This window comes from Pygocentrus nattereri, chromosome 14 (assembly GCF_015220715.1).
Source record: "Pygocentrus nattereri isolate fPygNat1 chromosome 14, fPygNat1.pri, whole genome shotgun sequence".
Classification (NCBI taxonomy): Eukaryota; Metazoa; Chordata; class Actinopteri; order Characiformes; family Serrasalmidae; genus Pygocentrus; species Pygocentrus nattereri.
Window position 1 is genome coordinate 6,545,146 of NC_051224.1, and position 27,988 is coordinate 6,573,133.

The 27,988-nt window shown below is 37.9% G+C and overlaps 1 protein-coding gene across 1 annotated transcript in view; it reads left to right on the forward strand.

The window, feature by feature from the left end:
- zgc:171844 (uncharacterized protein LOC100151763 homolog) overlaps positions 1-27,988 on the forward strand; it is a 47,981-nt gene that overhangs the window by 15,083 nt on the left and 4,910 nt on the right. The window contains exons 3-6 of the mRNA XM_017705601.2: positions 3,665-3,788; positions 17,880-17,953; positions 20,509-20,623; positions 27,878-27,948. Coding sequence (XP_017561090.1) covers positions 3,665-3,788; positions 17,880-17,953; positions 20,509-20,623; positions 27,878-27,948 — 384 coding nt within the window. The remainder of the gene's footprint in view (positions 1-3,664; positions 3,789-17,879; positions 17,954-20,508; positions 20,624-27,877; positions 27,949-27,988) is intronic.

A 27,988-nucleotide genomic window follows, 5' to 3' on the forward strand; every position in this document is an offset into this window, starting at 1 on the left:
TTGTGGTCAGAAGCATTTTGTAGCATTTTAGAAGCATTTTGTTTCTTTTCCCAATATACTAATGTGATGAAAATGAATAATTAGCAGAAAGACGATATAATTTCTGTTAATCTGTAAAATATAATGTGATTTTGGTGGTCTATGTGACAAATAACCTTCAGCCTACATACAAAAAAGTAAGACTTTCTTAATAAAATTAGGAAGCTTTTCTTAAGAGAATATATGAGTATTTCTTACTTTTTTCTAATCCTTATGTTTGTCCTAAGTTCCCTCACAAATGTTTTTCTTAGGAAAGCTGGCATGGTCTTGGCCCCAGGTTCTCTTGCTGCCCTTTGTGTATATGACTGACACCACAGATGTAGGCTATAGAGATCAAAAATTGAAATTCATTGAGTTTAATCTTTCTTTAGTCTACTCCTGATGAGGGGCAGCACAATGGCGTGGTGGGTAGCGCTGTTGCCTCACAGCAAGGAAGGACTAGGGTCGAGTCCCTGGCCGGGCGACCACAGTCCTCTCTGTGTGGAATTTGCATGTTCTCCCCGTGCCTGTGTGGGTTTCCTCCTGGCACTCCGGTTTCCTTCCAAAGACATGCAGTCAGGCTGTTTGGACATGCTAAATTGCTCCTTGGTGTGACTGTGTCTGCCCTGCGATCAACTGGCAACCTGTCCAGGGTGTATCCTGCCTTTTGCCCAGTGACAGCTGGGATAGGCTCCAGCAGTGTGTGTGTGTGTGTGTGTGTAGTCCTGATGACCCACAGCAATGGCTTTTAAGTGTTCCTTGCTTCAACACACCTAATTAGCTGATTATGGAGCCCATAATGAGATGGATCAGGTGAGTTGGGCAGGAAATATTAAATCCAGATGCATCATTTCATTATCACATCATTGCACCCTGAATCAAAATCAGTTTAAATCATGAGGTGCCTAGAGATTCCCACCCCTAGTTCCCAATCATAAGCCAATATCGAGTGTTTGAAATTCTGTCTTGGAACATCATGGCAACTTTGTATTCCTTTTTTTTTTTCATTTTCCTTACTTCATAATGTTCATGCTTATACATATAGTAACAAAACATTTTGGTAACACTTTACTGTAGGATACTTGTCATAAGGATGCATGACAGCTACATAAGCTTGTCACGAATACTGACAGAGCCCTACATAAATGTTTGTCAATGCTTAATTCTAATAGGTATCATCTGTCATAAAGGATACCTTAGATAACTTTGATCAAAATTGGCGAGTGTAACCTAAAGCAAATGATGCTTTTTGGAATGTCATAGGTGTCGTGTAACCTTATGATGTCATGTAACCTTATGAACAGTACCCTACAATACTTAGTTTAAACATAATAAGGCATGGTAACACTTGTAAAATAGAAATGCTAAATATGTGTGCAAAGTCAGTGGTTTCAATTAGTATCTACTAACCACAACTGTAAAATGATTTCAAGACAAAGCAGAAAAGAACAGATACCTTCTCAACTCTAAGCCCACCTCTAATGGACGTCAGTGGGCAATACTACAGCACATTCCTATTGGCTTCTGTTGTAAGTATGCTTTGAGTCAGATTTTTTGTTCTCTTATAAGGCCTAAGTAAAGTGAAATGTGTCCACTTTATCATCCATAGTAATCATATTGTTGCTGTCCAAAGAAAAACGTATGTCCAAAATATATTTATTCCAAGTGATTTTGAAGTATTTCTGTTGGTCCAATCATGATGAAATGTTTACATAATGTAAAGGGACAGATGCTGTAATCAAAAGGTGCAGAAAAATAAAAATCAACAAAAAAACCTCCTTTTTTGGAGAGCAATGATGCTGCAGATACAACTGATAGAGATTAGGTAGTAGTATTCCTTTAATGGCATAAGAATACCTTGTTTCATCTTTACTACAGACTAAGCTAAGCTGCTATACACGTTCATTCATTGAAGCTTGCATTACACACACACACACACACACACACACACACACACAATCCTATGGTAAAATAGTATGTTTAGTGACGAGTTGAGCTTTGCCAAACGTGTCAATTATGGTGGGAGCAAATGTGTGCAGCGGAACCAATGCTAATTTCCTGCTTGTTTCCGTGGAGATGGATTTACGAGGATGGTCAGGCTGTTGGAATGTCACTGGTCTACACCAATGGACTGACTCATAGAGCACACTGAAGCAGTGACCACACTGTCAGGTTCATTGATTCATGATATCCCTTTCCATGGAAGGCCTACACTCTTAAAAATGGTCCTTCAGTAGTTCTTCAGTAAAGGCAGTTATTCTATGTAGAATCATGCCGCAGCCATTTGAAAAAAGCAGTTGTTGTCAGGCCAAAAGCTGAGTTTTCTGAAATTTCTTAAACTGAATTCCGACATAAGTTGATGAAATTGAAATTTGAAGTGCATGTTCATTTTTTTCTCCTTCTTAAACTCAGCATAATATAACCAGCATTCATCCAGTCTACGAGCAAGTTCAAAAAAAGTGAATAACTTGAACTAGCAATGGGTTTTGTGGGTTTGTCATATAAACTTCCATTAGAATTCAATGTTTTCCAAATAAATGTATAAGACTGCAATATACTAGCTGTGTGCAATTTCACATGCTGCAAATCATTAGTAGGAAACTGATATCTAAGATAGATCGATAGATAGATGAGATGTAAACAAAGCCAGTCAGAGTGTTTGACCCGAAATGGTTCATTGTAGACTCACATTTATACATTGTTACAGTGGTTGTTATAATTAGAAGAGGTAATTACGTCTATAACATGCGTAACATTAGGATTAGGATACAATAGTCATCAGTAACAACACCCTACATGCACCCCAAAAATACGTTTACGACCAAAGTCTTATCTCAGAATTATTGTAAAACAATGTAAAGCATCTTATTTGTAATAGTTTCATTGAATAGCTTCCTGTTAGGTAGCTTTTAAAGATATTCTGTTCTTCAGGAACTTAATTCCTCAGAACTTATGTGAAAGTTTTAATTCTGCAGGAAAATGATTTCTATTCTGTGCGCAGAACATCGCATGATCATCTTTGAACTCTATCTTGTTGATTTTGAATTTGAGACATCGAGCTGGACCTTTTTTTTGACTCTGTGCATGTGATGTTAATACATGAAGACGTATGACATTGTCCAAAAGATTCCCTCGAAATCTGTCCTGACACCCCTGACTGTTAAATTGGCATTTCAGGCCTTACAGGGTGACTCACACACACACACACACACACACACACACACACACACACACACACACACACACACACACACACACACACCACACACACACACACACACACACACACACACACACACACACACACAGCATAGTTTAGCATGCTTTTTTCTCCTCCTCACTCAGTCATGCTACTTCTTTCCGTTATATGAACAAAAATCTTACATAGTGCAGCTTTTAAAGACAAACTACCGTAAACGGGAAAGACCATTTTCTATCATAAGTTCTTGATCCAAAATACTTTACATACTGAAAAAGGAAACCTTTGTTGTCTAGTTTATAGATTTAAATCTACACTGTATATATCATTATTGAATAAAATAACAGTTAATATGACAGAAATCCAATCTTTTGCAGGTCTTTACATAGACACATATGTTGGTAAGTGGCTTGGCCTCAGTACCCTTGTTTATTTCCCCCCTCGCAGATGATGAGGACATTGTTTCCATGGCCGACTCGACCATCACTGTGGACGACATTGAAGGGGAGCTGTTCAAAATCGAGCGGATACGGGATGTGCTGGTGCGGAGAGAGTCTGAGCTGAGATACATGTGAGCTATTTTTTCCCTCTTCCTGGACACCTGCAATGAATGCTTGTGTGTCACCTGATTTCAGGACTGATGAAATGTGTCAGCGTGTCTGATCTGACTGAGGTGGATCTTCTTGCAAGCTGCTGAAAGCACCGTCCTTGCCCATGTGTCATAGGCCTACAATGGGACATCAAAATGAAAAACTGTGCCTATCAAAAATCAGCCAGTCTATTGGTGTTGTCATAGGAAAAGGCTTGTAGCTCCATTTTTGTGGACTTTTATTATTTTAACCCATAAAAATGCCACTTTACATTGTACTCTGCATTGTGTGAGCGTTTTTTGAGGAATGGGTCGAATGTAAATTTAAAAAACGAAACACTTAAGGTTTTCTTTATAAGTTGCATTAACAAATGCTAAGGTGCTTATTCTAAAAGCTAAATGGAAGGTGCTCAACCTAAAAGGATGATGATTCAAACAGGTGAGTTATACTTTGAATTCTTAAAATGTCAAGCTAGAAAGAGACTATACAGAACAAATTCCCCTTGTGTTATCTCACCAGTGATAGTGGTGACAGGTGGTCTTCTCCAAGGGGGTCCAGTTGAAAACATGAAGATGTCCCAATTTTTTTATTATTAGGCATGAATTTTTAAAAAATGGCTCTTCAAGGGTTTTAGTAAATACAATAGCCCTATATCAAACCATGAACACTCACAGAACATGCTTAAATGCTTTGCATGTTGAAATGGTTCTTCAGTCTCATGGAGAGTGTGCTGTATATATTTCTATAAGGAACCTTGTTGAACGAGGTTCCATATAGCATCAAAAAGGGTTCTTTCTACTATTACAAGCCTGACATCATAACAATAGAAGAACCCTTTTTGGTGCTTTATAAAACCCAGTCATTTCAAATGGGCATCATTTCACATTGAAACGAGAGGTAAAGTCTTCTTCCTCGTCTGGTGTTACTTTTTTTTTTGCACAATATTTGCAGCACAAAATGTTGTTATTGCTCATAAGCACTTGTTGTGTAATGCAAACATAAATGTAAGTCGGGTAAATTACACAGATCTGTTATCGTGTACAAATCAGTCAATCAAATCAGGCACAATTAATATTACTGGACACCCTCTATTAAAACTCATCCAGCTTGAATAGGGACTAGTCAAAGTTTACTAATATAAAACATGTAATAAAAGACTTACTATTATTATACTTGGTAGTAGCATTTACATTTACGGCATTTTGGCTGAAGCTCTTATCCAGAGCGACTTACAATTTGGTCATTTTACATAGGTAGGCCAAGGCGGTGTTAGGAGTCTTGCTCAAGGACTCTTATTGGTATAGTGTAGGGTGTTTGCCCAGGTGGGGATTGAAACCCAGTCTACAGTGTAGAAGGCAGAGGTGTTACCCACTACACTATCCCAACCACACCATAAACACAGAGAGTGTTTAGTCATTCCATTCATTTCCATTTATTCCTTAATTATGACACGCTTTATCTACCACACATCATAAATTAATACACAAGAGCAGATTTAAATATGGGTCTAAATTAGAGTAATAATTGAGCAGTTTGTCTGTTCAGTGTGCAGCTGTTGTTAACTCCAGGCTTTTTATTGTATTTTTCTATTGCAAAAAGCTGATATATGAAAAAAGTAGAAGCCTGGCCCTTTCCACTGGGAAAGTGAATGTATTGCACTTTAAAACCCTTTTAAGGTGAACAATTGGACTTTAAGGACCATGCTGTGCCTTGACATTGTTTGTACCATGGGGAACAAATATCTACCTCTCAGTACTCTTTTTTATGGCAGTGTCATTAAAAGGTTTGGGGAAAAAAATGTTTGCTTGTCTTCCATCACTGAAGAGCCAGTCTATGTGCTGTGGTCCTCCAAGAGTACTGGACTAAGTACAGAGAAGAGGTAGAACAGGAGCTAATGGGGGTAAACAGAGCACATCAGAGCCATAATGGGGCTTGTTGTGAAGTGGCAAAAGGTGGAAATACAAGGTTTCACAAAGCATGATGGGGTAATTAACACAGATCTGAAGAACATTCTGACCCAGAGAGAGTGAGGGGGTAGTGGGGTTGAGAGAGTATTTATCCTTTATCTGGGACAGGTGCATTCTGCACTGTCAAAAATGCCTGTATATAGTACAATAATGTACTGTGTTCCAGCCAATATAATACTCCAAATGTGTTTTACAGTTTTATGCAGCACCTCCTGTTGAATTCTGATGAAACATTTACATTTACAGGCAGATTATATGGTATGAAACACCTTATTGGATGGCTTCTGTAATATTATTGTAACAATGATGTTATAATACACCAGAAATACATTATCATCAGCTTTGCTGTAAAACTAAATGGCAAAAGAGTTTTTCAGGACCACCGTCTCATCTGCAGATTAATGTTACTTTTAAATTTTCTATTGTATAAATATTAAAAGAGCTGGCTTAGGGGGGCGCTATGGAACCGCGAACCAAGACGGCAGCTTAAAGTGGATGCTCCGTGTAGCCTGCATCGAAAATTCAGAAAAACCCAGGATTAGAAAAGTAAACTGAATTGGAAAATGTCAAAAACGACTTCCCTCAAGGACTGTGATATTTTCACTCGAAAACGCGGTCCCCAAAAACAAACTAAAACCGACATTTCGACAACAGATCACGACGAGGGGGCAGCTAGGGCTAGCAGCATGATCGATCTTAGCACGGTGTTAGCTGAACTTCGGTCACTGCGTTCCGAGTTCAGTGGATTCGGAACCAAACTGGACAGCATAGATAACCGTATGGGTGAAATGACGAAATCAGTCGCTGCTCTGGAGAAAAACATGACGGAGGTAAAACAAAATGTAGCCGCTAATGTTACACGACTGGAGGAAGCTGAAAACAGAATCATGTCGGCAGAGGAGCTCTTGGAAAAGAGCATGGCTGATTTTAACAGTGCCATGAAGCGAATATCCTATCTGGAAGCAAAGACCGACGACCTGGAGAATCGGGGTCGAAGGAAGAATCTGCGCCTGTTTGGCCTCCGGGAGGGCGCCGAGGGGCAGCGACCGCTGCTGGAGTTTGTACGGGAGATGTTACCGCGCTGGCTGGAGACCGACAGATCCTTCATCATTGAGAGGGCTCACCGTACCCTGGCACCTCCAAAGCCAAACCAACATAGAGCTGTCCTTATCCGATTCCTGAACTTCCAAGATCGGGAGTTTGTTTTTCGCTCCACAAAGCAACGTGACATCGAGCACGACGGAATCAGACTCTTTTTCGCCCAGGATTTCTCGGCTGAGACCATCCGACAGCGAGCCGAGTTCAGCACCACCAGGAAAGTGTTCGCTGAAAAGGGGATGTTCCGCGGATTTCAATATAATCCATGTAAAATGAGGATCCTCTACAATGGGAAGATACACCTGTTTTCGTCTTCAAAGGAAGCCGAGGATTTCCGCCGTAGACATATCGGACAGGACTAGCGGTAGCGGTGAGAGGTTCACCTCCTGAATTACAGAATCAGCTGCTCATAACTAAGAGCCACACTTTAAGTCATAATATTCAGTCTTTATTCTTTTCTTTCTTTCTTGTTAATTGACTTATTACTTTATTAGACATAGCAGATAAAACGCTGCTAAAATGTGTGTATGTATGTATATATATATATATATATATATATATATATATATATGTGTGTGTGTGTATGTGTATATGTATATACATGCATAAATGCTCTTTTTTTTTTTTTCTCTCTCTTCAACACTGACACCTATTTTTGTTAAACTTTTATTCTTAAGAGAGGAACTTTACATGGTCATACAAGAGACACTGCTGTTGAATAATTCCATTCAGTGACTAATCTCATGTTAATATGTTCATACGGGTTTGCTAGATTTATCTATTTTTATTATGGTGTATGCATGGTTGACGGACACCACTGTTGCCTTTGAAGTTGGGTATTTATAGTTTAGCTACTCCTCTTTTTAGTGGATTAGCACAGGCCCCAGTTTACTAATCTGAGTAAGGGAGGGGGGGGGTTAAGTACTATGTACCATTACCAGGATTTTCTTTTTTCATTTAATTATTTATTTTACTTTATTCAGAACTTATTTGTATTTTATGTCAACTCAGCATCATGTGTCGCTATACTAATATTACAAAAAAAAACAAAAACAAAAAACAAAGTATGGAACAAGTGAATGCCCATAATATCACTTATATAAAAATCACAAGTTGGAATGTCAGGGGACTCAGGAAACGAATCAAACTAAAACAGGTTATAAACAGGATTAAACAACTGAAATCGAAAATAATTTTCCTCCAAGAAACGCATCTTACAGACTGTGAATTAAAATGTGTAAAGAACAGATGGCCTGGTCAGGTGATACACGCATCATACAATAACTATGCAAGAGGTGTAGTTATTTTGATTCATAGGAGCATACCATTCCAAATGATAAAAACAATAAAAGACCCTGCTGGTAGGTATGTAATCGTTCAGGGTAACATTCTTTCGATTACATTAAATTTAGTGAGTTTGTATGGACCAAATGAAAATAAACCAAAATTTTTTGAAGACCTATTTCTTACTGTATCTACTTTGCAAGGACTTTATATAATCGGGGGAGACTTTAATTGCACTCTAAATCCGGACATAGATCGCTCAACAGGATCAGATGCCTATAAAGCCCAAACTAGACAGTTAATAAATCAATATATATTAGATATCAACTTGGTGGAAGTGTGGAGGGAACAAAATCCTGACCGAATAGAATTCTCTTGTCACTCAAGTGTACTTAAGTCCCGTTCACGTATAGACTACTTTCTTGTTTCAAGAGAACTTTTATCAAAGATCAAACAATGTCAGTATGATAGCATAGTGATCAGTGATCATGCAGCTATCTCACTGAATGTTCATATAGAAAATTTTATCTGCAACCCCCCAAAGTGGCGATTTCAAGCAAGATGGCTGCAGAATTCAGATTTTGTTAAATTCATAGGGGAGAAAATAGATAACTACTTTGAGTTAAACACAGATCAAACTTGTGCCTCAGTGAGATGGGAAGGATTTAAAGCATATATTCGAGGTGAAATTATTAGCTATTCGAGTACAAAGAATAAGCAACAAAGAATGCGAATGGAAACCCTGGATAAACAGATTAAATCTTTGGAGTTAGAGATAAACATCTGTGATGATTCAATAGAGCAAAGTAAACTGTTACGTATGAGAACTGAATATAATAAACTATCTACTGACGCAGCAGCAAAAAGTCTAATGTGGCTGAGGCAATCCTATTATGATCAAGGAGAGAAAGCGGGAAAACTCTTGGCATGGAGAATTAAGAAAATGCAGAGTGAAAGAGCCATTAATAGTATAAAGACCTCCTCAGGGAGGATAACGGTAGATCCATCCGAAATTAATGATAGTTTTAGACAATTTTATGAGAATTTATACAAATCAGATTGTTCCCATGCCTCGGAAGAACGAGACATATTCTTGGACCAACTTCAGTTTCAGACACTCACAGAAAACACAAAACAAGAGTTAGATAGAAATCTAACTATTGAAGAAATTTCACAGGCTATCAAAAGTATTAATAGTGGTAAAGCTCCTGGGCCAGATGGCTTCCCGATCGAATTTTATAAAATTTTCAAAGAAAAACTAATAATCCCACTTTTTAACATGTATGAAGAAGCGTTTAAAAATGAGGCTCTTCCACCCACTCTGAGACAGGCAATGATTACTTTGATATTAAAACCCGGTAAACCTGCCACAGAGTGCTCATCGTTTAGACCAATAAGTCTGATGGGGGTTGACACTAAAATACTTTGTAAAGTTCTAGCAAAAAGATTAGATCCCTATATTTCACATTTAGTTCATAATGATCAAAATGGTTTTGTACCAAAACGTCAAGGATTTCACAATATCAGAAGAGTTCTAAATATAATTAATGAGAAATTTGATGCTAAAGATACAGCTTTACTATCACTCGATGCTCGCCAGGCATTTGACAGAATAGAATGGTCATATTTATTTAATGTTCTCCCGAGATATGGATTTGGAAATAACTTTCTCAAGTGGGTTAAGCTTTTGTATACAAATCCTAAAGCTAGTGTTTTAACAAACAACACAGTTTCTAAACCTTTCACATTGGAACGCTCTACTCGCCAGGGCTGCCCGTTATCTCCAATGTTATTTATTCTGGCTATAGAACCCTTGGCAATGACTATTAGAATGCGAACTGATTTATTTGGTATCCAGTTAGGAGATCACGAGCATAGATTGGCCCTGTATGCTGATGACCTGATAGTTTTTTTGACGAGACTGTCCATTAGCATACCAAACTTAATGCGACAAATGGAGATATTTGGCAGATTTTCCGGCTATAGTATAAATGATTCAAAATCTTCTATGCTTTTTCTGAACAAAGATGAAAGGCTAACTCCAGTTATACAAACCCCATTCATTAACGCAAAAGAGGGATTTGTGTATCTTGGTGTTAAAATCACCCCAGACATTAAAACTATTGTGTCAACAAACTATGATCCTTTGATTAGTGAAGTGCAGGAGTCTCTAAATAAATGGCAGATAATGCCCATATCAATGATTGGCCGCATAAACATGATCAAAATGAACATACTGCCAAAATTTTTATATCTGTTTCAATCACTCCCTTTGCCTCTTCCAAAGCTATTCTTTGATGAATTAAACAGTATTTTTACTAGATTCATTTGGAATAATAAAAAACCTAGACTAAGACTTCGCTTGTTGCATCTGCCATATGAAAGGGGGGGGTTGCAACTCCCTAATCTTAAATTGTATTATTGGTCTGCACAGCTGCGTTCAGCTATGTTCTACTTTTCAAATGAGACACCACCGGCATGGATAAATATTGAACAAACATCAGTAACAAACCTTCAATTAAATCAGTATTTATACTCTGCAAGCCCAGCAAATTTAAAGAAAATGACAAAAAACCCCTTCTTAAAAAACACAATTGACATTTGGTATAGGGCGCATCAGTACGTGGGAGATACTCCTCCCATCTCTCGCTTTTCACCTATTTTGGGCAACACATTTTTTAAGGCAGGGAGAGCTGATGGGGGTTTCAAAATCTGGGCAGATAAAGGTGTGCAGAAGCTGGCAGACCTTTACAAGGACGGCAACCTTCTTACATTTGAGCAATTATGCCAAATATATAACATTCCAAGAAAACATTTTTACAAATATTTACAAGTTAAACATTTCATTATGTCAAAATATAGGCCAATCGAATCCGAACCACCACTGTCATACCTAGAGAATACCGTACTGCAAAATCTAGAGAAGAGAGGCCATATTTCTTTACTTTATACCGTTTTATTAACACACGATAAGGAATCCACAACTGACAGGTTGGATGCATGGAGATCTGACATTCAAGAGGAGATACAGGAGACGGACTGGGAAACTACATGTTTAAAAGCCCAAAAGCAGTCAATTAATACAAGAATGAAACTTCTCCAATATAAGTGGTTGATGAGAACCTATGTAACCCCAGTCAAATTGAATCGTTGGTCTCCTGATATTCCAGATAGTTGTAGTAAATGTTTAGCTGGAAAGGGTACTCTCTTTCACTGCGTATGGGAATGCCCAAAATTACAGCAGTACTGGAAATCAGTCATGCAGACTTTATCTAAGATTGTTGGAGTAAATGTACCTGTTGAGGCAAAAATATGTGTGTTGGGTATATATCCAGAGAACTGTACTTTTAGTTCCAGACAATTAAAACTGATTGACTTTGGTCTCCTGCAGGCCAGGCGATTAATATCTTTGTACTGGAAGAAAATGGATGTACCCTCAAATCAAATGTGGGTGAAAGAGATGGCATCCTGTATTGTATTGGAACGACTCACTTATATTGTCAGAGGAAAGGGGATAAAATTTGAAGAAATATGGTCACCGTTGACTGAGTTTCTGAGACATTATGAAGGAAATTAATTAGGAAAATGATGCTAAGTGCTGAGTGCTTTTGATTTATTTATTTATTTTTATTTTTATTTTAAATCTATTTATTTATTTTACTTAATCCTACTTTATTTATGTGTATGTATGTATATGTATATATCTATATGTGTGTGTATGTGTGTATATGTATGTGTATATGTATATGTGGGCATGTATATGTGTGTATGTGTATATATATGTATATATATATATATATATTTATTTTGATTGTTTTTTTTTTTTTTTTTTTTTTTTTTTTTTTTTTTTTGGGGGGGGGGGTGTTGGGGATTATGTTGTTTTATGTACATTTTATGTGAACTGTTATTACTTGCTTGTTTTATAATATTGAAAAACAATAAAAAGACAAGGGAAAAAAAAAAAAAAAAAAAAAAAAAAAAAAAAAAAAGAGCTGGCTTAGCTACATTAATATCTGTGAATCAGGGTAAAAGCAAGAGATTTATGCTCATCTGTAGCATCCTAGTTTACCTAGCATATCCTGTACCTACATAAAATTAAGCATGTGATTTTTTGTCATAAATGTCATTATGTTGCAACTTTAATGTGGACAATTTCACTTTGAAAGTAGCCTTTTTCTTTGTATGTTTGCTTTACCACAATGTCACATTAATGGCAAGCTATATATATATATATGTGTGTGTGTGTGTGTGTGTGTGTGTGTGTGTGTGTGTGTGTAGTGTTTAAGTGTTGAATCTATAGTATATATTCTATGTGGGAAGGTGAATACATACCATCATTTTTATATTGTATGTAAATTTGATGATGAATGGACCAAAAGAAATGGCTCAAAAAGTCCAGTTCCATTGACTTACATTAAAAGTAGAGTAAGTTTTTTTTCCTTCTCCTGTAAAGTTATAATTTCAGAGATACAGCATTTTGTTCTGTATATATAGCATTTTGTTCTGTATATATATATCGGAATTGTGCACAGAAATGTGCCGAAGCATGTCGTATTTAAGTGCCTTCCCAGTAGAAGACATGTTAACTTACTGCCAAAATCAGAAAAACATGTAAGTGAACCAAAAGTGTTCTGACTTTTTATGACTGTATATTACAGTTTTTGAGTAAATCCTTTGTAAAAACTTCAACTTAAAGCCTAACGGTGAGCACTATTGGAGGAGCCTGCTTTTGACTTTTGAAAGAATAGCCTTTGAAACTGTAGCTGTTTGTGTTCTTTCAAAAGCTAGTTGGTCTTTAAATTTCAAGAAAAAAAATCTTTCATTTCCTATTATATATACGAATATATGACGTTCAGAAAAGCAGATACTGATACAACTTGCTTACAGTAACTCTTTACAGTAGATCTGGCTGCTGCCAGTAAGTTACTGTAAATTTACTGTAATGTTTACAGTGTGAGCTGTGTGTCTTAGAACCTCAGTCTCTAGCAGTTCAGCTAACACAGTGATGCTGAGTCGAGCCTGCCTGCAGCCCCACACCGGCTCACACCTCTTCACCTCCTCACCTCTCCCCCGACTCTACACATACACATTTTCAGCTATCAGCTCACTCTTTCATTTCTGCGGATGTGACAGGAATACATTATGTTACTCCTTTTCTATTCTTTGTGGCCTTTTTGAGTGAAATGGCTTCAGGTGAATGAATAATTAACCTAAGCAGATCAACCTCTTTGATATCCTTTAGCTAATTCACTCCCCTGAATTCAGGGCTCTTAATCCGAGTTGAAAGCCGAATGAAAGGAAGAGTCTTCGAGGTCTAGGTGTACCACTGGCTTTAAGTGAATGTGTTGAATAGGTACATGGCTTCTGCGGTAGAAAAAGTGACATTGGCAAGACTTAGTTGGTGGACACAAAGAGGCTGATGATTACACAGCTGAGGACCTGTAATTCCTCTTCAGCTATTTGTGCTAATAGCTTCCGATGGGAACCAGCACATCTGAAGCACTGAGTCACAGGGACTGGCAGGCATTTGTTTGTATCATTACATTATATAACTGTATGCATGTGTGCATGTGTTTTCACATAAATTGTTTTTTTCAGGTTTACTTACTATGTCTCGACCTGCAAAATGGTCTTGAATTTGTGTAACATTTTTAAAGTAGCTACCTAATTTTTTTATTAAACCTGAAAGCCTGAAACCTGAAGTCTCAAAGCATTCCATTTAGGTTACATTTAGGCCTAGAAAAGTGTCACAATTCAGTGTTTTCACTGCTTTCAATACACCTGAGTAACTTAACTAATCAGCTCATTAATAAGACCACACTGAATCGCAATGGGTGTGCAGGGCAGTGGGCAGGACCCCACGCACTGACTTGGACTTTAGACTGAAGCGCTTTGGCTTTGAATGACCTTAATTATGTTTTATTTTGTTCAAACATTCTGTTTTGTTATCAGTGAGACAATCTTAACTCTACTGAAGCTTTGCCAGATGTTTCAGTAGTGACTGTTTCGGTAGTGACAAGTTTAGATCATTTTGAGCAGAACTCAAAAATGCTACTCTGTACAGTAAAGCTTTGAACAGTTGTGCACAAATAAAATACTATTTTTCATTAAAACAAACAAACAAAAATACAGAATTGCAAAAAGAAGTGTTTTAGTTGTGACAGTTCTTAATGTTGCACACTGATTTTCAGACTTTGGGACACCTTTCCTTCAAAAATGGGATGCTCACCATGTGGCCTTGGGGGACAGGGATGCAGTCTCACTTCTTGCTCTGATATACAGGGGTTTGGCTAAAATAAGGTGCCAACCTTTTGTGTTTCATTTAATAATTAAACTCATGATAAATCGAAGTCGTTCAGCATTAATTAAAAAGATTGTACTTTGAAAAAAAAATTGAAAAAAAATGTGAATGCTAATGTCACACATTGAAATTTACAGGTTAGGATTTGGGACAGCCGTCTCCTAATAAAAAGTACCCTATAAAGGAAGATAATATATATATTTAGCTCATTATTATCTCAATTAATGCCTTGGGGTTAAATAGATCATGACAGAGTTCTTATATCTAAGCACTGAGTACTTGACTGTTGTTTTTATTTATGTTTTATATGTTTTCTAGTATATTTTTAGACTAATACTTCAATGTTTAGATTATAAAATAGATTGTTGTGTGTTTGGCATTTCCCCATGAGGAAAAAAAAATCAAAACTCTAACAAATTATATTAGTAATTTTTAAATACTTTGGTTATGTTGGTTGATTTTAGGGTAAAGTTTAGCTGTGGACATAGAAGGATTTATCAACAACAGCACATAATTCAGTGGAAAGTCCAGTGTGTGTATTATATTTTAAACAATGTACAAACATTGGACACAAATTTAATTGGGAAGACACGCCAGATTTTCCAGAACATATTTTACAAAGCAGGTTAAAATGTCATTGTTTTATGTCATCTCATATAATCTAGTATAAATCCAGTAATGAGCAGTACATTAGAAAATCTTTCAGTAACATCCTTTAGAATATGGTTAAGAATGTACATTCAAAATAATGAACATTTAAAACATTTCAAATAAAAAAAAAGAATGAATGTGTGTTTCTGCTTACAGTCAGATAAATGCCTATAAACAAGTATTTGCATGTGCATCACATTGATTTCAGTAAATGACCAGTGTAAAAAAGATGTAATAATAATAATAATAATAATAATCATAATTATTATTATTATTATTATTATAAAGATATTATGTGTTTTACCCAAGCTGAAAGATACTAAGAGATGCTGGAGAATCTTTGTAGCATACATAGTAGATACCAGAGCATTATGTCAATTACTGCAGTTGCTATACTATAAGCTTCCTTTTCATGAACAGCTCCAGTATGACTTGATTGCCTTGATTGTTTTCCTGATGTCATTGGAAGCCAGATTTGGTATCTCTATTAGAATTAAAAACAGAGTTCTCATGGTTCTTTATAGATTGTGACTGGAATAAATTGCTGAATGTTTACAAAAAGTGTCCAGCTGGAGGGGTAACAGAGTGCAAGACACATTGCTCTTGATGCTGTATCTGTAATGAGTTCTTATTTTATAAATGAAGGATTTCAGTAAAAACAAAATAAGCCAAATGCAAAAAAAAAAAAAAAAAAGATAAAAGGTGCAAACTTTGTGCGCCCCCGTCTCTTTGGGGCTATGAGTGGTCTAGTGGTTTGAGTACATTATTTATTCTTATGCAGGACAAAATATTTTCTTGGCAAATGAATGCACCTTAAATGTAGGCAACATATCTGATATTTGTCATTATGAGATTATTATAAGAGTTTTACATGATTATCCAACCCATTTCTAGCCGTTTTGCTTACACAAAGGTGAAATGATCTTATTCCTTCAAGCTTCTTAAAACGAGCAAAATGATCGACAGTCTAATTAGATCATTTCATTTAGTGAAGTTACTTAAAATAAGTAAATGTTTTTAGAAATAAATTCAACAATCTTAACACAAATCTTACAACCTCATAATGAGAAATATTGACTAGCTATAAGATGCCTTTGTAACCAGGAGCGAGGAGGCGGACGCATGTGCTGAGTAAAGCGAGATTTATTTTGGGCAAATCCAGGGTCGTAGTCGGAACAGTCCAGGTTCATATAGCCAAAACAGATCGAATGGGGGACAGACATGACGAAATACAACCACAGAACTCAACTCCAGATACTTCCAACAGAACTTACAAACAAATCAAACAGCACATACAAAGACCAGCGAACACAAGGGGCAAACACAGGGCTTAAATACAAACAGGGGGCCGGACTGGGGATCAAAACAGAAAACACATGGACTAGACCAAAACACAAACACATTGACAGGACTGGGAGGGGCCAATCGTGACAGCCTTCACTTGCCAAGATGAGACTTTTGCGGTGTAGATTCTCAACATCAATCAAACGTCGACAGAGAAAGGAATGCAACGTTTTTGTGCCCCTTTCACTTATTGGACGTGAAATTGCACATAATTAGAGAAGAACGTATGGTGTGCAAATGTGCGTGCGTGTGGGACAGAGGCAGAGAGAAAGACACTGCTGTGAAAACAGGCAGACACTCAGACTCACATTGAGTCATCGTTGAAATGAGGGCATAGGGGGGTTAGAGTTATTTTAGCAAATAAACCCTGAGCCTCCACTCAGATCAGCTTGTGGAATAATATACAACATTCATAATGGTCGTCATTTACACCAAAGCTCCTATAGCTTCACAGAGCGTTTTTAAAATGAAGCATTCCCCGCTGTGTTCTTGTTTGCCTTTGATAAAATGAAAGTAAACCATAACAGGAAGCAGCCATGTTCACAAAAATGTGACATCGGAAGGCTCCAAGTCATAAACACAAGTTACAAAGATATGGCACAGCAAAGCATTTTCTAAGATAGAGGCATAGCTTACACTTTGGAAGCTTGTGTTAACTCATTTAATTAAAACTATGATGCACTAAAGCAATTTACCTATACCAATTATACAGATTTTGTCAGCGTCAGAACAAAAACAATGGACCAGTAGAAACTGGAAAAAGTTACTTAATAATAAGGAATGTGATCATGTTCAATTATCTTCGATTGATGTTTTAAAATTGAGTGATGATATTTAGACAAAGATCTTTACATATAGAGCCACCCAAACATTATGTATTGTCCTCAGGGGAAACAAGTACATACAAGAAAACATTGGAAAATGGGCCTTTTAAACATGGCAAACAAGTAATTGTTCACTAAAATTTGCTGGAAAATTAAATGTTTAAGTGTGTTCTCTGTAGAGCCTGTGATGTTTAGGGGGTTAAATCAGTTGTGTCTTGGGAGTCACCTCAACGATACAAATATCTAAATGGCTGTTCAATTTCCTGCAAAAATAAGTGTGATGGCTAAGGCAATAAAAAGCTTTATTTCTAAAGGAAAACGTTCCTGATAGTTTTTGTCTTTATTTTATAGCAGCACCCCTGTTACAGCTTGGGAAAATGATCTTTTCTCAGAAAAAAAAACTGCAGACAAAAGTAGTTGGATACAGTAATATACGTTAATGTATTAATTATATATTAGATACAAGTAATATACTTATATGCTGCTGTCATGGAAGATAAAATGACTGTAAAAAATAATATCAAGCCAGATTCAGGCTCACAGAAACAGGATAACCCTTCTCTTCTTCTGTCTGTCTGTTTGTTATCGATTTTCCTTTTCCAGGATGGATGATATTCAGCTATGTAAAGAGATCACCAGGCTTAAAAAAGAACTCCAGAAACTGGTCTCAATCCCAGGTAGGCCCATAAGAACAGAATCTAACATTACTTCAGTGCCACTTCAGTATTTTGCTGTAGTATTACTGCTTTGCTTGTCCTCTCAGTCAGTGGTCGTTAAAGAGGGGCAGATATTCAGATGCTGGAGCACTAGCTAAGTCTTCAGTGTGGTTTGTATCTACTGTGTTTTTACCTGAAATAATCAAGAACTGTGTAAAATATTGATTTCTAAATGTATTTTACATCGCTCTTGCATTTCTGTGTTAATTCACCTCTCTTAGATATGTGGTTCTGCTAGTTTTTGGTTTCCTAGGAGACTAGATACAAAAAAAGTGTAGTTTGAACTCTTCTTTTTCTAGCTACCATCTCATTACACATACAGTGCACATACAGGACTTGGACCCATGTACATAAGCCAGCGAAATCACAGCTCTGGGGAATAGCAGTGATTTCTGTCTCAAGACAAAAGTCATGCATCAGACTGAGCTCCATTTATTTGCTGAACTACAGCCAGACAGACTGGCCTGCATACAGTTTTATGCTTAAACCAGGTAGCTCCTATCTTCAGCTGAGGTCATATAGCTTACAAAATAAAATATACAATAAAATCATGTTAACATGTTGAGTATTAAAGGTGCATGTTTTTACAATGTTCCATTCAGTTCCATTCAAATATCTGTGAAATACACATATTGTAAAGAAAGGCTTTAAATGGCCAATCAAAAGACTGATCTCCAGCAAAACATGGTGTCATACATTCTTAAACAGCATAAACAATCCTGCAATTACAGCATGAGACTACAAAAATGAATCTGACCTTAAATTGCCTACAATGTTGCCTTAAAGCTGAATAAACTCACAGGTCCATTGTACACCACTGCTATTATACTCATGTAAAGCCCACAGGAGCTGTAAGAGCTTCAGAGGAAAACTGAACAATTCAATTCCATATTTGTTAGCACAGTAATAGCTGTGTGCATAAGTCCTGTATGTTGATGTATTTAAAGCATGTACTGCCGAATTAATTGAAGGAATTGCATGACTGAATTGAACTAACATTAACATGGTACGAAATAAGCAAATACATTACCATTTCCAGTCAGTCTAGTGTTGGTTTACTGAACAACAGCTCAGTAGTGTAGCATAACTCAAAAACTCAATTTTACATTACAGAGCTATTCCTTCAGGCCTCTTAATGGTTTTGTTACCCTTGAATTCACAGTCAGTGACGTATCTACATACTTAATAAAGATGGTTCTTCAAGAATTCTTTAGTAAGTAAAATCGTTCTATGTAGAATGCAGTGATGTAAAGCACCACCACTGGACTCTGGAGCAGTGGAGACGTATTCTCTGGAGTGACAAATCATGCTTCTCCATCTGGCAATCCAATGGACGAGTCTGGGTTTGGCGGTTGCCAGGAGAACGGTACTTGTCTGACTGCACTTTACAGTGTAAAGTTTGGTGGAGGGGGGATTATGGCGTGGGGTTGTTTTTCAGGAGTTGGGCTCAGCCCCTTAGTTCCAGTGAAAGGAACTCTTAATGCTTCAACAGACCAAGAGATTTTGGACAATTTCATTGTTGAAAGCTGAGTTGAAGCTGTTATAGCTGCAAAGGGTGGGCCAACATCATGTTAAACCCTATGGATTAAGAATGGGATGTCACTCAAGTTCATATGCTTGTGATGGCAGACGAGCGAATACTTTTGGTAATATAGTGCTTAACCATTTTCTTTACTGAAGAACATTTGAAGAACCATCTTATTTAAGAGTGTAGGAGTTCCAAGAGGCCTATAGTGATAATTATTCTCACAAAATTGGTCCCAACATAATGCGATAGATTGATTCCTCTATCACTTTTTAATTAAGTCTGTAGTTAATCTCATGTGTTCGGCCATCAGTCCAGCTCCTGAAGGCCTATCAGTTAGAGAGCTAGCTTACCTTTGTCTACCGAGATACCAAAAGTAAAACATTTTGATTGGACAGTTTTCAGTTAAGCAGTTCAGGATTTTAACCTTTTCGTTTGCAACCAAAACACACATTTCTGAACGTGCTTATCCGTCTGGGTTGCAGGGAGGGCTGGAGCCTATCCCAGCAGTCCTTGGGCAGGATACACTCTGAACAGGTCCCTGTTCTATCGCAAGACAGACAGACAGACAGACAGACATATACATTCACTCACACTCTCAAACCTAGGGGCAAGTTAGCGTGTCTGATATGCAACCAAAACATCCATCCATCCATCCATCCATCCATCCATCCATCCATCCATCCATCCATCCATCCATCCATCCATCCATCCATCCATCCATCCATTTTCCAACAAAATAAAGACTGTTACTACAATGCTTGCAAAGTATCAATTGAATAACCATGATGGCTCAAAAATTACAGGATTACAAAAATGGTGCATTTTTTATTTCCCTGAAATCATTAAGCCTTCTCTAAAGGCCAAAAAGCCCCTAAGGCCATGTTTAAGCAAATAGTTTTGTAATAGCAAACTCTTTATAGTTGACCATGAAAAGCTTGCACAATGTACCATATGTGTCTTGTGTCTGACTTAATTTCTGCTTTGACAGATAAGGACAAATCCAATGAGGACAGGCAGAGAGAGGATGAGCTATTGCAGCAGATCCATAAACTAGTGGAGACACGGGACTTTCTGGTGGACGATGTGGAGTTCGAGAGACTGAGGTTGGTGCTTGCGTAAGAGAGATCAGCTTGTTTGTCTTAGCACAAACAAGCTGTCGAGGTCAAGCCGGCGGTCTGGGCCTTTAGATAGCTATGGCATACCTGACTTTAGCAAAGAAGGTGAATGGAGAGACGTGCTTGGAGCCAAAAGTGTGACATTCATGCCCACCCTCTTGACCGTGACATTGCAATCCAATTACTCTGCACTCTGTGCCAATAACATATCGGCTCGCTGTGTCCACCACACTCACACACACACACGTTGTGGCTTGGGGTCTGGAAAAATAAGGCTGATTGATTTACAGGTGAGAAAGGGCAGAGGAGAGAGAGGGAGTGATAGAAGTAGACAGAGTATTGCATGGTTGTAGGTGAGTGCAGCTTCTTTTAAGAGGTGTGGGGCTAATTAGGCCTATATTGTTATTTCTTCCTATGAAAAGCTCAGAAGAAATAAGTCAGCTTCCTGATCATTTGCATTTACATTTACATTTTAGTGCTGTCGTAAAGTAAACTTCAGTCTAAGGGAGCAGCGTGTTATACTGAATACCCCTCCCTCACCCTTCCCTTTCCAAGCATGTAGTAGAACCTACAGTGGCTATAAGGTTTTCTGCTATAGTCTCTCCCAATTTCATTTTGCTTCTTCATGTTTTCGCTTCTTTTTGACGACAAGGATTCCTCCTCTCCTGCCTTTTCTTGTACTCAGTGATATGTATGATCCTCCATTTGTCAAAATGTGGGTTCTCACACTTCTCACAACACAAAATGAATAACCAGCACCGGCAGCCGCTTCAACGTAAAACCACAAAAGGTACTCTCTAGGGCAGGTGTTGGAACATTTTTATTGGTCCATTTGTCATGAAATATTTGCATGCTGCAGAGACCAGCTAGCACTTTCAAATGGTGTCAACAAATCAATGCAAAAACTGAAGTTATGAAGTTTGCATATGCCAGCGACAATGTATCCTTTCATCAGGTACTCTTATTCAGAGTAATTTACAAAATAATCTGGAAGATTTTATGATCTAAAAGACATACAGTAAAAGTCAGAGACCACCCTTTATTTATTTAATTTCCAATCAAAGTGCTAATTAAGTGCAAGTGATTCATTTTGGGGGGATATTTCCAAGGAGATTAAATATAAGATAATCCACTTACATAAGGAAAGGCAAACTCACAGCAAAATATGTGAAAAACAGCAGTTTCCACAACTGGAGTTTAAAACCTTATTATAAGACGCAGAATAAATGGGACTCCTAACAATCAAGACCTGGTACACCACCAACACTGCCACCATCAGATAAACAGTGTTTGAAGTGTTCATCTTTGAGAAATAGGAGAACATCAAGCTCCACTCTTCATTCAGATTTGAAAAAAATCCACAGGTGTTTCTATCCATCCTTCTATCTGTCCATCCTGAAATTTGAAGAAATGGGAATCTGTATGAAAGGGGAACTTTTGAACAGTTCTGTAGCTTGATATTATTAAACAGCTAAATAAATTCAAGTGTAGACATCGAGGATAAATAATACATTTTGCTTTTTTAAATAAGCACAAAACATTCAAGTAGCAAAACCTTATCTTATGAGATCTCAGCGAAGAGCATGCCAGGAGCCCCACAGTCAAAGACCCAAGTTGTCGTGCCAGTGTTTGAAACCATTGATTAGTTCAATCTAGAGAGAATAGGCTACACCCAACTGTGGCGCTGTGTAGCAGCAGGCTAGTTTTGTCAGTGCAATAAACCTGGCAAATCGTTTTGGTTATGTTAGTCATGAGAGTGAAACCCACTGAGCTCATTTGAGCTAATATGTCAACCCAAACTTTGAAGAGGTACAGACACTACAGGGGAATTGTCTAGAACGAATAGGCGGATCTGACTGTGAAGGCAGTGTGTTCTGTAGATAAAAAAAGTTAAAGCAAATTCTTTGGCTTATGTTGCTAGACCCTTGCTTCAAGCTTCATAGACTAAATGATCTGTTCTCTGTTCATTGCTTGCTTTTGTAACCTTCTACCAAATAAGGGCACCCAGAAGTGGATAACAAGTGGATAACCTGCACCTTCCTTCTGCAAATAGGTACAATAATAAAGCAAAATAAAGAAAATGTCCTCCATGAGAGTTTGATGAACGCTTACATCCAAGTAAGTGTGGCTAAGTTGGGCAGCTAGACTGCTCTGCCATGTGAGTTTGAATCCCCTTTTTTGTCAAAAAGGCTAATGAAAGGTGACCTGGGTTCTTGGGCTTAAATCCCATTGCCAGTTTTTAGGATCCACTAAGGGTGTATTGATACACTCAACCAACTATGCCATTTGATTCATGATACTAGGTTTGCAATTCACTATGCTCACAATATTTTGAACAAAATTCAAATGAGGAAAAATGCCTATAATCATCAGCTTATTAGCTTTACTGCAGCTGGTAAGCACAAGCAGTGCGATACAGAAATGTCAAAATATGTAGACACCCTTTTCTGCTTTAAAACCTTGCACACAGAGCAACTGTATTGTTTGATAACCGGTTATGTTCAAGTGACAAAGGCATCTTTTGATTTCTCAGTGCTGTGGCGCTTTTGTTTTGACATGTAAAAACTTGATCCGACAAAACCAAATATTTAAAGATTTGACTTTTACTTTTTTTTACTTTTACTGTCAGAAATAGGAATGAATAATTGATTCATGTTTGTATATTCACTTGGAAAAGGTGCATTCCGCAATAAATGAAGTTGTGCTTGTTTAAAACAGTAAGAGAAAACATGGTAGCATACAGAAAGCTTTGATTCTACAAGCTAATCTGTTTAATTCTGTGCGATGTGGACATGAGCATGCCATAACTTCTCTGGTGGCAGATTGTAGAGGAGTGGGCATGGACGATTGGGCCGTAAGCAGGGGAAGCAGCCAGATTGCCCTGTACTTCTTTGGCCACTCCCATTCTTCCACCGCTCTTTTGCTTCTGGGTCATCCTAGGGAGTCATTTTTGAGATGGAGATGGGCTGCTGGTTGCTGTCAACAAGCTCTACAACCTCCACTTTGGGAGGCTGGGAGCAGTGAGAACACAGGAACAGGGTGTGAATCACAGAGTTGTCTATTTATTCTGAAAACAGCCCAAATCGCTCAGCTTTCCAGCCAGCATACAAAATAAAAGAGCACGTTTGCTGGGACCTTTGTCATTTTTTCTTACTTGAGCCTCCGCTGGTCTCCTTCTCTCTCTGGGCCCTGCCACCTACAGAGAAAAGACATGGCTGTAAGTAGGCTTGCAGAAACAAGACACAGGTGAACCTCATCAGCTTTGTATATACATGCAAAGTTATATTTACAGCATTTGGCTGACGCTCTTATCCAGAGCGACTTACAATTTGGTCATTTTATACAGGTAGGCCAAGGTGGTGTTAGGAGTCTTGACCAAGGACTCTTATTGGTATAGTGTAGGGTGCTTGCCCTGGTGGGGGATTGAACCCCAGTCTACAGTGTAGAAGGCAGAGGTGTTAATCACTACACTAACCAACAACCGTACTTTGGATGAACCATCTTCATTGATATTTATGTAATCCTAGTCAACTGACTCAAACTCCCATGCAGATAACTAAACAAGGCTGAAGTTGGCTTCTCATTCAAACTTTCCCTTCCACCTTAAATGCTTCTGTAGAGGTGATATGTGCTTCATTACAGGTCAACACAAAGAAAAACAGGACAGCAAATATTATGACAATCGCTGTGGCCAAGCAGTGCTGCTATACCTAAAGTATTTGGAGAGTACTCGGATAGCATGATTAATAAAAAGTAATGTCTAAAGTAAAATGTAATGGCATGTCACCATAATTTACCAAGTAGAACAAATCAGTATTTTGCTGGGGAGAGAGAGCGGTATTGTAGCCTGTAGCACTCGTTTGCTCCTCATATATATTTTTTTGGTAGGTCTTTGAAAGCCAGCACAGCCATTCTATAAGATATTGACCCATCGCTGTGGTATCTTGTTATTTTAGCCATTAACAGAGACCACATGCTCCACTCAGATGTAGGCTATATTGAGTATTTTGTTCTCCTCTCAAGCATTGCTAGCATAATCCCATATTTTCATTATTCATATCTAAATAATGACATAAGGCAGTACCCTTAACAAACCTACCTCATCACTAGAAAGTGAAGTCATTTCAATGTGTGGTAATGTTAACAAACTCTGAATGGAGTCTGTTGGTCATGGTCAGTTACACAGACATGTATAATTTGTGTTGATGGACAAAGTATAAAAAAATGAGCTGTTGCTCATGGACCTTTAAGAGTGTATGTGTTGAAGGAGTATCAACAGTGCATGTGCCACCATGCAGTGTATGTGCTGCCAATTTCTCTTCACGATCTCCAGTCTATACTATGTGTGAGGTGGCTTAGAAGTTAAGGTGTTCTATTGTGTTCTGGATTTGAATCCTATTCTTACCAAAAGTGCATATCTTAAAGCCATTACAAATGCAATGTTATTGTGCTCAGCATTTGTGGACTTCCATCCTTCACATTCTTGTAAAGAAAGCTTTTTAAATAGAGCTTCATGAGAGCACCCTGCTTACAGAGTGAACACCAGCTAAACGTGTAAGACAGCTAGCAAAGTGCTTGCTACAATTGGAGGAGGTGGCAGAGAACTTAAGGTGATGGCCTAAGACTTCATTGTATTTGGACTCCACTTGCTAACCACAGGAGTATGCTCTGCAATTGTGGTGTCTGATTGAGTGCTTGCTTGGAAACAGTCATTTCTAAGGATCCACCAGAACACCCTCCTTACCTGACCAACATCGGCCCCTCTGAAATGGCTAATTGTGCAAGTTCAAATCCAATATTAATCAAAAGGTCTTCACCACAGTATTTGTGCTCCATGTTCATGGGTGCTATAGCCATAATCATTAGCTAACAAAGCATTTGCAGTCAGCAGTTGTCGTCCTGCAACGACAACTTTCCTCCATAAACTGATTCCTCATGGGGTCTTAGTAATAACTTAACCTATGATTGCCGAAAAATCCCCATTACATTTTTGTAGGGCCTTAAAAACTTTGGCCAAGTTTTCATCCTTGACAGAAAGGAAGACATAAGACCAAACCAAACAGATAATGTTTGCAATAAAACAATTGCATATTTCAGACCATGTGCTTTCTTCGATTATGAGCATATTTGCTAAGTAGTTGGCCCTATTCCAAATTTAAAAAATGAAGAATAGGGTCTACAATTGCCATTCCTGGATAATAGGACCTTTGTAGAGTCCAGCTAACAGCTTTTAGTTGTCAAATGAACTGAAAAACAGAAGATTATGCTGCATTTTAATTTGTACTGGCACTAGGCTGTAGGATATAGTGAAGTAGAATGATCTCATGCAAAGAGCATGGAGCCCCTAACAGATTAGGGCTTCATAATATGTTGTTTCTGCATCATGCATCATGCAGTATTTTATATTCCAACAAATCAATGCAGGACAATCTTTAAAGTCTAGGTGAGTCAGAAATAAAGACACGTTTTACTTCCACATCCTGACTTATCTCCAAGTAAATCATGGTATCATGAGCTATCTGAGCATTTCACTCAGTGATAGGTGGGGGCGGGGATTAAAGTATTATATTATTGATTAGTATTATTCCCTGCATACCCTGAAGTGAAATAAATTAAACAAAAATAATTAATGATATCCAAATTCTGTTAGCATGTACAGTTCAAATGATACCATATCTAAACCCAGGATCCTGTTGCAAATAACCACTTATGGCACGTGTGACTATCTCATGTAAATACTTTGTAATCATAATTGTAGTTTACCAAAATATGGAAAAATAACCTAAATTATATCAGGATTAGCATGGCCAAGGACAATTTTGATTTCCTGTTAACGTTAACTCACATAATTAATGCATTTAATGAATTATTCATTTAGTCATTCATTTATATGTCGGTCACACTAGGAGGCAACATACACTTACTGAGCACTTTATTAGGAACATCTCCTTGTATTTCCATGCTTTGTCCATTTTATCATATAGGTGCACTTTGTCGTTCTACAATTACAGACTGGAGTCCATCTGTTTATCTACATACTTTGTTAGCCCCCTTTCACCCCTACGGGACCACCACAGAGCAGGTTTTATTTGAGAGGTGGATCATTCTCAGTCCACCAAACAAAAAGATCCAGCCAACAGGGTCCTGTGGGCAGCATCATGTGACCACTGATTAAGGACTAGAGGATGACCAGCACAAACTGTGCAGCAGCAGGTGACTTTACATCTACAGGGTGGACCGACAAGGTAGGAGTGTCTAATAGAGTGGACAGTGAGTGGACACAATGTTGAAAACAGAGGACTACAGTCTGTAATTTTAGAGCTACAGAGTGCACCTATATGGTAAGTTGAGCTGATAAAATGCATAATGAGTGTAGCTGCAAAGTGTTCTTAATATTTTTTTTTATTTATTTATATAGCACTTTTAACAACAGGTGCTGTCACAAAGCAGCTTTACAGAGCAATCAGCATCACATAAAGAAAAAGAAAAGACAATCCGGGTCCAATTACATGTTCAGGGAGTAAAAGTGCAGTCCTAGTATTTTGCACATATTGTGAAATTACCATATATTTTATGTGGAGGAAAAATTAGTTTTGTTGTAAATGTAAATGCAGCCTATGCTTATATTAAGCTCTTAGCCTCTACTTCACTAAACCGCTAGGGAAGGTTGTGTTACATTACACAAATTTCACACGGTGACCAACATGTGGATCAAAACTCCAAATGTTAGCGGCTTGTCTAGCTATTCATTTGTGAGGCTGATATTATTTTAGCGTGCTAGCTAAGTCATCTTACTGCTTTGATAGCTCACTAGCAGGTTAGGTAGCTAATTAAGCTGATTACTAGGCAATTTTAGGGGCCGGAGTGTGTAAATCAACTCCTTTTTCCTTCACTGTGAGTAATTTCCACCGAGTGTTGTGACAGTCGGCTAGTGAAGAGGTGGGTGGCACAGAGGATGACAGAGAGAAAATGAAAGAGATGTCAAAAAACGTTCAATAATTTAAACTCTTCTTGTCTGACGGAAGGATGCCGAGAGAATAAATGATCGTTTTGGGGCCAAGTGCCATGTACACATGCGATCATGTGAAGGAGACAACAATGCATCATTAGTATTTGTGTCTCTCTTTCTCTTATGCGCTCACATATAAAAACGTACCCATACGTGAGCTTGTGTGTTTGTGCCTCTGTGTGTGAATTTGTTGTTAAGGCAGCGCTCATGCACAAAATTCTGCCTCCACACAGAGAGAAAGAAGAGGACAAAGAGATGGCGGAGTTCTTACGGGCAAAATTTCCTGCAAGCTCCACCAAAAAAAGTAGGTAAAAGTGCGTTATCAAAGAGCTGTGTATTTGTAA